The following is a 9,008-nucleotide window of genomic DNA, read 5'->3' as shown; positions in this document are numbered from 1 at the left end:
GGAAGGCGGGGCCCCGCCGGGTTCTTTCCAGGGTGAAAGCAAACGTGCAGTAAGGAGCGGCGGCCCACCTATGCCCTCGGACTCGGAGCCAAGTGTCCCTCTCTGGGCGTCCGACTCCCCCGGCATCCAGCACCAACGCCGCCCTGGGCGCGCTGGGCGCTGGCCTTTGTCCCTCCACCTCGCACCCTGCCCCCAGGGCACCTTTGAACGCTTTCAGGAGTCTGACTTAATAACGGGGCATAAGAGAATCCGACCAGAGGCCAGCCCATGGCCTGGCGGTTAAGACAGCTAGGTCCCACGTGGTTAACTGCAGTGCGAGTCTGAGTCCGACCCAACAGCTTGAAAAATACGCGCATGCACGCGTCCTGGCGTGCCCCACGTCCGCAGGTGCGGATGGACGGGAAGGGACCGCAGGGCATGGCCGTTCCCCTGGGGTTGCTTTCTCACGTTCCTCTCTTTGTCTGTCTTGGGTGAGTGCACGTGACCTATAGCAAATGCATACCTGGCATGAGTTTAAGCCACCGAGTCCGGGACTCGAACCTTGGTCGACTACATGGGAATCTAGCGACATAGCCATTACGCCAACTGTTGGTCCCAAGGTGAAGCCATTTTAATTCCTCAAACTCCAAGCCTGCCGTTTCCCATATCTTTTAAAAATTCATTTGAAACTGACAAATGTGATTGTATTTGCGGGGTACACATCCATCGCGGAACGTCGAAGTTGGGCTCCTTAGCGTGGGCATGACCTGCAGGACTCGGCATCCACGCTCCCACAGGTTGCCCGTGGACTAGAGTCCCCGCGGCAGACAGCGGGTAGCCCCGCTGACTGGCGCTTCAGCCCTGCCCTGACAGCCCCTGGAGCCACCGTCCTGCCCTCTGCTTCTAGGGGCCCCACTGGTTTTCGCTCCACCCGCTGACTTCGCTGACTGTAGCCCCCTTTACTGGGGTATATTCCCAGAAGCCTGAAACCTCGGGTAGTCAGCCCTGCAGACGTCTGTGACGTGACCGGGGCCCTGCGTGATTACCACGGGGAGCACCTGTGATGTGGATGCTCGGGCTGGGGGGGGGAGGGGACACGACTCATCTTTTAAAGGTAGGTTCAGGAACTCCTGAAATCAGCTTTCTCTTACTAATAATTTAAAATGACATTAGATCTTAAATCTGTTTTCTGGAATGGGATTAAGAACAGGTAAACCCGCCGGGAAAGCAGATTAGCAGTTGCCGGGGGCCGTGCGGGGAGGGGCTGCTGAGGAGCTGCAGCGTGGAATGAGGTCTTCTCTGGGAGATGGAGACCCGGCACTGGACCCACTGTCGCTAGCACCACGCCTTTCCTGGTGCCACTGCGCTGTGGGCTCGAAGGGGTTCCGGTCCACCATGGCAGGATAGCCACCCAGGAGCTCCGTTCTCGCAGGGTTCTTTTGTGCCCCTTGGTCCCTAGGGCAAACACGCATCCTGGGACGGACAGGGAAGCGTGTTGGGGATGCGTGTTGTGGACACACTTAGGTTCACATTCCCGATGAGGCAGTACCAGTTTCAGCTTGCAAATCCTTCGTCCACCCTTCCTGTGTAATCATACACCTCGATTCCGCCTCTTGTCTTGGGAGGACATGGAAGGGCTGGCATTGCCCGCGCCGTCCTGTGGGGCTGACAGTCTAGGGCGACCTTGCCCCGAGTCCCAGATGGAAACCCGGCCCCACCTCTGCACCCTGGAATCAGCATCTAGAATGTAAACTTGAGGCCAACCGGGTGACAGGCAAGAGATCAGAGCAGGGGGCCACTCGGATGGTTGAACCAGTTACCATAGAGACGAGTGTGCTCTGGAAGGAGAGGGGGCTCGGTCTACGCCGGGCAGTCTTCAGCTCGGGGGCTTGACTTGGGCTTCCATTTGGGAACTTGTACTCGAGGTACGCAGGCAGCCGGGGCCTGTGTTTCATTTCAGGAGAGTATTTAATAAATTCCATGCGACGTCAACACTTTTATAAAATAGGCTTTGTAGGGGCTGGCAGGTAGTGTGGTGGTTAGGTGCTGAGCTCCCACATGGCCGACTGCGGTTCGAGTCCCAGACTCGGGGAGGCTTGAGCGTCATACTGGGAATGTGCGTGCATGCCCACAATCCTGAGAGGAGAGTGGAGGAAAAGCAACTGGCCTGTGGCGTGGCGATCCTCCTGCGGCGGGAGCGCTTGCCTCCTCTCTGTCTCTGGTGAGCCCATGCACCCGATGGCAAAACCCTAAACAGTAAAATAAGATGCAGGCTTTGCGTTAGGTGGTTCGGGGCAAAGTCAGGGTGTGGGGTGGGGGGGGAAGACACGACTCATCTTTTAAAGGTAGGTTCAGGAACTCCTGAAATCAGCTTTCTCTTACTAATAATTTAAAATGACATTAGATCTTAAATCTGTTTTCTGGAATGGGATTAAGAACAGGTAAACCCGCCGGGAAAGCAGATTAGCAGTTGCCGGGGGCCGTGCGGGGAGGGGCTGCTGAGGAGCTGCAGCGTGGAATGAGGTCTTCTCTGGGAGATGGAGACCCGGCACTGGACCCACTGTCGCTAGCACCACGCCTTTCCTGGTGCCACTGCGCTGTGGGCTCGAAGGGGTTCCGGTCCACCATGGCAGGATAGCCACCCAGGAGCTCCGTTCTCGCAGGGTTCTTTTGTGCCCCTTGGTCCCTAGGGCAAACACGCATCCTGGGACGGACAGGGAAGCGTGTTGGGGATGCGTGTTGTGGACACACTTAGGTTCACATTCCCGATGAGGCAGTACCAGTTTCAGCTTGCAAATCCTTCGTCCACCCTTCCTGTGTAATCATACACCTCGATTCCGCCTCTTGTCTTGGGAGGACATGGAAGGGCTGGCATTGCCCGCGCCGTCCTGTGGGGCTGACAGTCTAGGGCGACCTTGCCCCGAGTCCCAGATGGAAACCCGGCCCCACCTCTGCACCCTGGAATCAGCATCTAGAATGTAAACTTGAGGCCAACCGGGTGACAGGCAAGAGATCAGAGCAGGGGGCCACTCGGATGGTTGAACCAGTTACCATAGAGACGAGTGTGCTCTGGAAGGAGAGGGGGCTCGGTCTACGCCGGGCAGTCTTCAGCTCGGGGGCTTGACTTGGGCTTCCATTTGGGAACTTGTACTCGAGGTACGCAGGCAGCCGGGGCCTGTGTTTCATTTCAGGAGAGTATTTAATAAATTCCATGCGACGTCAACACTTTTATAAAATAGGCTTTGTAGGGGCTGGCAGGTAGTGTGGTGGTTAGGTGCTGAGCTCCCACATGGCCGACTGCGGTTCGAGTCCCAGACTCGGGGAGGCTTGAGCGTCATACTGGGAATGTGCGTGCATGCCCACAATCCTGAGAGGAGAGTGGAGGAAAAGCAACTGGCCTGTGGCGTGGCGATCCTCCTGCGGCGGGAGCGCTTGCCTCCTCTCTGTCTCTGGTGAGCCCATGCACCCGATGGCAAAACCCTAAACAGTAAAATAAGATGCAGGCTTTGCGTTAGGTGGTTCGGGGCAAAGTCAGCTGTAGACTAAGCTGAGCGTCCTGATCTGTTGAAGGAAGGCTAGGCAGGGTGGGAGGAGGAAGACTTGACGGTGCTCACTCTCCCCCGCAGGTACCAGAACAGTAAATCTGCCGCCGAGGAGAGCCCCGGCTGTCTCACACGGGCTTCTCCAGAGCCTGCTCACTGACCAGGTGGACAGTTTCCTACCGAATATGGCTGCAGACGTCACGTTTTCCCTGGGTCACGAAGAGCCCTGTGACATTCCTGGGGCAGAGCCATCACCATCACCATCTGATTCCGCCCAAGGAACCTGCCCTGGGACGCAAGACGGCGACGACTCCAAGAACTGGCACCTGCTCTTCAGAACGTTCAGGTACTCGGAGGAGGCGGGCCCCACCGAGAACCTGCGAAGGATGGTGCAGCTCTGCCACCTGTGGCTGCGGCCCGACCTGCACTCCGTGGAGCAGATCCTGGACAAGCTGGTGATGGAGCAGGTCCTCATCTCCATGCCCCCGCACCTGCAGGTCTTAGTCATGGAGACCGGGGTCAAGACCTGCCAGGACCTGCAGCTCGTGCTGCGGGAGAAGCCCAGGTCGTGGGTGAGTGGGGCCCTCGTGACGGGGCTGGGGGCAGCGAGGACGCGCGAGACGTTCTTGCTCAGCGGACCTCACCTGGAGGGGCGTGGGCCCTCGGAGCGCGGCGAGGTCCAGGGACACGTTTCGGTTGTCACGAAGGGGAGACGTGCTCCTTGTATCTGAGTAGAGGCCAGTGTACTGCCACACTCCCTCAGAGGGTCACACACTCAGTCACCAGTCGCGGTGACATTGAGAAGCCCTGACTGAAGAGGTGGGCAACACAGACCCACAGAATGTAAGGCCAACATCAAGGAAAACAGTGGGTGGAACTAGCAGTTAGTGTAATGGCTATGTCGCTGGACTCCCACGTAGTCGACGGCAGTTCGCGTCCTGGACCCGGTGGCTTAAAACTCACGCCGGGCGCGTGTGCGTGCGTGCCCAAGATCCCGAGAGGAGAATGGAGGAGAAGGGATTGCGGCGTGGCCATCCCCCCTGGGGGGTGATTTCTCGCTTTCTGTCTCTATGTCTCTCTCTGTCTGTCTGGCGAGCGCACGCGCCCTATAGTGAAACCTCTCCAAAAAAAAGGAAAACTGCGGGTTTCGTGTTTACGGCCAGTTGGCTGTCGGGAATGAGGCAGCAGAGTGACGTGGGTAGCTTCGGTTTTACCGAAGATGGTTGGTACCGTAGATCCAGTGGTACCCTAGGGGTCTTCAAAAAGGTCACGGGAGATGTGTGTGGTGGAACATCTGGGCTAGCCTGTGGCATGGTGGTTTAGGTGGCTGGATCCCACGTGGCCAGCTGTGCAGTTTTGAGTCCCAGACTCGGCAGCTTGAAAAACTCGGCAGACGTGTGTGTGTGTGTGTGTGTGTGTCCGTGTGCCAAGTCCCGAGAGGAGAGAAGAGTGAAGTGTGGGCTGACGGTCCCTCGTGCGGGCACTTCTTCACTTGCTCGCTCTCCTGCAACCATGTACTCCTTCTGGCAAAAAATTTTTAAGAATTATTTTATTTAACTATTACTGTTTTCCAGTTTGATCAAACAGAGAGGAAAAGTGAGAAAGCAAGCCACCAGATTCAGGACAACCCTGTGGGAGTCCAGCACCTTTGACCACCATGCTACCTGCTGGCCCCCTGGCAAAATTTCTTTAAAAGAGAAAAAATTAAAATCTAAGCATGGATTTCAAAATTGTTGCAACACAATAAGTAATGCTTTAGTTCCCCGTATTTCTAATTACCTCTGGGTTTAGAGACCAATTCATGCAAATACCATATTGTAGCTTCTGAAATATTCCAGGCAGGGGCCAGTAGGTGCCATGGTGGTTAAGGTGCTGGACTCCCACATGACCAACTGCAGTTCAAACTCCAGACCTGGCAGCTTGCTTTCTCAGTTTCTCTCTCTATCTGAATGTATGTGTCCTACAGCAAGTTAGAATAAAATAATAATACATAAATTAAATAATCCTTAAAAAATACTCTAGGCACTAGGCAGGTGCTAGAGATGAAAAGGAAAACAGTTCGGGACTGTTGTTCCTGCAAAGCCGATTCTGAGTCCAGGAGGGCAGTGTGCACGTCCCGGCCGTCTGGCGGAACACTGTGGACACGCATGGCGAGGGCGAGAGCGAGAGTGAGAGCTGCACTGGTTCTTACCCAGAGTCTGGTCGTGTCCCCTCTAGTCTATAGTCACCTTAGACGGGCAGGAGTATCTGGTGCAGAATTCAGAGGGTCAGATGACTGGAGCCATGACCAGTGACCTGGACGGCGTGATAGACTTGACCAGCAAGTGCCAGTCCTCCGCGAGCGCGGTGAAACCTGAGCTGCGGGAACTGCCAGGGACCAGGGACCTGTCAGGGTGGCAGGTGAGTGTGTGGGCAGTACCCGAGGGAACAGCCTCGCTACGGTATTCGCGGGGAGATGTGGTGTTGGGGGCAGAACCGGGCCCATTTCTGGCCCTTCGGACTGCTGGCGTGCCCGTGTGAAGCTCCTGGCGTGCCCAGCGAGGAGGCAGCTGTCTCACAGGAGGGCCAGGCGCAGGGAGCAAACCCTGCCCATTTCCCCGTAGTCAGTTTTTCAAAGACATTTCATGAGATAATCAGCCAAAGACCAATTTTTAAAAAATTGTCAAAGACTTAGGCCAGCAGCTGGGATAGTCGTTAAGGCATTGGACTTCCACATGGTCAACCACAGTTTGAATCCTGGTCCTGGTGGCTTAAAACTCACATTGGGTGCGTGTACGTGCATGCCTAAAATCCCCAGAGGAGAATGGAGAAGGGATTGCCATTCCCCCGGGGGGTGATTTCTCACTTTCTGTTTCTCTGTTTCTGTCTCTCGCATAAGCATACACGCCCTATAGCAAAAAATCTCTCTCAAACAAACAAACAAACAAAAGAAACAGGAAGAAAGAAAAAGAAAGTCAGTGGTTTAATTAAAGGAGTGATTCTCAGATGGGCTGAGTTTACCTCCTAGGAGGTATTTGGCGTTGCCTGAAGATGGTTTCGCTTTTTTCATTTGTTTGCTTGTTGGAGAGAGACAGAGGGAAAGTAAGAAATCCCTCCTCCCCCCAGGGGTGATGGCCGTGCTGCAATCCATTCTCCCGTTCTCGCAGGATTTGGGGCATGCACACACATGTGTCTCGAGTGTTTTGCACGCCACCAGGTCTGGACTCAAACCATGAAGTCAGTCATGCGGGATCCAGCACTTCAACCACCACATCGGTGGTCCTAGAGACTTTATTTTACTTTATTTTATTTAGTTTTTAGTTTATGCACGAGGGTGCATGCGTTTACCAGAGAGACAGAGAAACACGGAAAGTAAGAAATCAGCCCCAGGAGAATGGCCATACTGCAATCCCTTACCCAGTGTCCTCTCAGGACTTGGGGAACACTCACACACACACTCCCGGTGTGATACTCCAGCTGCTGGATCCGGACCCAGACCGGTGCCGCTGGCCATGTGGGACCCAGTGCCTTAACTTATACCACCTGCTGGCCCCTCTGGAGACTTCTTCGAATGTCCTTCTAGGTGGAGGAGGTGGTGACAGTGTGCACAGGCCCCAGAGCGAGCACCCGGGGTGGAGACCAGGGCAGCTGCTCCGCACTCTGCAGTGCCCAGCCGCGTCCCTGGCTGGGAGCATCCGACCGCAGTCAGAGCTGCCCAGGTCGGGGTCCGAACTCTGAGTCCTTTGCCTCTATAGGGAAGGACAGGGAAAGACGGACGGACTGAGGAGAGTTAGTTAATACCAAGTCTGGGTGTCGACCTAGAGGCGGGGCGGGTGCAGATGAATGGCAGCATTGGAAACCGGTAACGATGATTCCCGGTTGATGGGTGGCTGTAGAGAGCCTGGGAATGGCTCCCAAGGTGTGTCGCTGGAGAAGCAAGTGTATCGGGTGAGGGACAGGGCGGTAACGGCACTTAGTTTCTGCCATCAGGAAGAAGCCCTCCCGGGGACCGTTCCTGCAGAAGGGGACGCGGCGGGTCTGGGGCCACAGCAGCGCCAGCAGTGTGAGATGATGGGAGACACGGATGAGTCCACAGGACTTACACAGCAGCAGCTCCAGCATCCGTGGGGGCCTGGTGAGTGTGGAGGGGAACCCGAGGACGGTGGCACCGCCTCCCGTGGCATGTCGAGCAGGACCCTCCCTGGGGCAGTGAGCTCTCGCTCGCCAGCCCCCTCCGTCACTGACTGCCCGGCGTCCTGCAATCCTGCCTCGTGGCCTGTGTGGTGGACAGGCAGTTCTGGCTCCTGCCAGTGCCTGGTTTTGTGGGGCTGGTATCAAGGCCCGTGGAATCCCTTCTTCCAGATCTGGCGAGGACTGAGGATGGGAAGAAGCCCAAAGTAGAACCTTCTCTTCAAACCGTCAGCAGCTCCCCCCTTCCCAGCTGTGCTTCAGAGGGAGAGATTCCAACATGGAAGTCAGACGGAGGAGACGCTCAGGGTCTGAGGCGGTCCAAGAGAAGGAAATCCGGCCCCACCTCCGTGTCCCGAGGGGAGTCTCCAGGAGCCACATATTTGGCCACCAGAGCACTCGCAGAACCCCTGGCATTAAATTCAGCCGGTTCACCCAGCGCTGCAGGACCAGCTGGTCACTCCACTGGCCACCAGGTCCTAGGGCCGCCACTGCATACGTGTCTGGTGTGCATGAAAGTGTTCCACTTCCGGTCCCAGTTTGTCATCCACCAGAGAACGCACACGGGGGAGAGGCCCTACCGCTGCGACTTCTGTGGGAAGGGCTTCATCCAGCCCTCTGACCTCCGCGTCCACCAGCGCATCCACACCGGCGAGAAGCCCTACCGCTGCAACCTCTGCCACAAGCACTTCACCCACGAGTCCACCCTGCAGGGCCACCAGAGGGTCCACACGCAGGAGAAGCCGTACGAATGCACAGACTGCAACAAACGGTTCAGCCACAAGGGGAACCTCAACGTGCACCTCCGCATCCACACGGGGACCAAGCCCTACGTGTGCCCCAGGTGCAACGGCGCCTTCCGCCAGCTGGGCACTTTCAGACGCCACCTGAAGATGCACTTGAAAACGGATTCCGCCTGACACTGCCGAGACCCGCATCTGCCCCCGAAGGAAGTTGGCAGTGGTCACCTACCTCACGGAAGAAAGTATGGCACACAGCACTTACCAGGGTCTCTGGCGCACGGTGGACTGCCATTGCCCTGCAGGATCCGAATAAACTTTGTTCTGTTTGATGTACGCTCTAAGTTGTATGTTCTTTTTTTTTCTTTTTAAATTTGCTATAGGCCGTGTTTGCTCATGGGGGGGGGAGAAAGTGAAAAACTCACCCCCAGGAGGGATGGCCACACCAGTCTGTTCTCCATTCTGTCAGGATTCTGGGCATGCCCACACCTGTGCCTAGCATGTTTTTCTTCTCTATTTTTTAAAAAAGGATTATTTATTAATTATCATTTTTTAATATAGGGTGGGGCTGGCAGGTGGT

General features: G+C 56.0%; 1 protein-coding gene across 1 annotated transcript; it reads left to right on the top strand.

The window, feature by feature from the left end:
* Positions 1 to 3,609: 3,609 nt before the first annotated feature.
* Positions 3,610 to 8,763, top strand: LOC102500029 (zinc finger and SCAN domain-containing protein 5B). The gene is made up of 4 exons (XM_006166819.1): positions 3,610 to 4,093; positions 5,739 to 5,921; positions 7,491 to 7,635; positions 7,863 to 8,763. Exons 1-4 carry the CDS (start codon positions 3,707 to 3,709, stop codon positions 8,606 to 8,608), a joined length of 1,461 nt encoding a protein of 486 aa, XP_006166881.1. The 5' UTR covers positions 3,610 to 3,706; the 3' UTR covers positions 8,609 to 8,763.
* Positions 8,764 to 9,008: the final 245 nt, after the last annotated feature.

This window comes from Tupaia chinensis, unplaced genomic scaffold (genome assembly GCF_000334495.1).
Source record: "Tupaia chinensis unplaced genomic scaffold, TupChi_1.0 Scaffold144336_2, whole genome shotgun sequence".
NCBI lineage: Eukaryota > Metazoa > Chordata > Mammalia > Scandentia > Tupaiidae > Tupaia > Tupaia belangeri.
This window is presented reverse-complemented; position numbering and strand designations above follow the sequence as displayed.

What these genes read in the sequence shown, in the direction of transcription:
- LOC102500029 (XM_006166819.1), top strand. Translation starts at nt 3,707, where the DNA reads ATGGCTGCAGACGTCACGTTTTCCCTGGGTCACGAAGAGCCCTGTGAC. An exon ending in GGGAGAAGCCCAGGTCGTGG is followed by an intron (nt 4,094 to 5,738) that starts GTGAGTGGGGCC and finishes TGTCCCCTCTAG; the next exon opens with TCTATAGTCACCTTAGACGG. An exon ending in GGGACCTGTCAGGGTGGCAG is followed by an intron (nt 5,922 to 7,490) that starts GTGAGTGTGTGG and finishes TTCTGCCATCAG; the next exon opens with GAAGAAGCCCTCCCGGGGAC.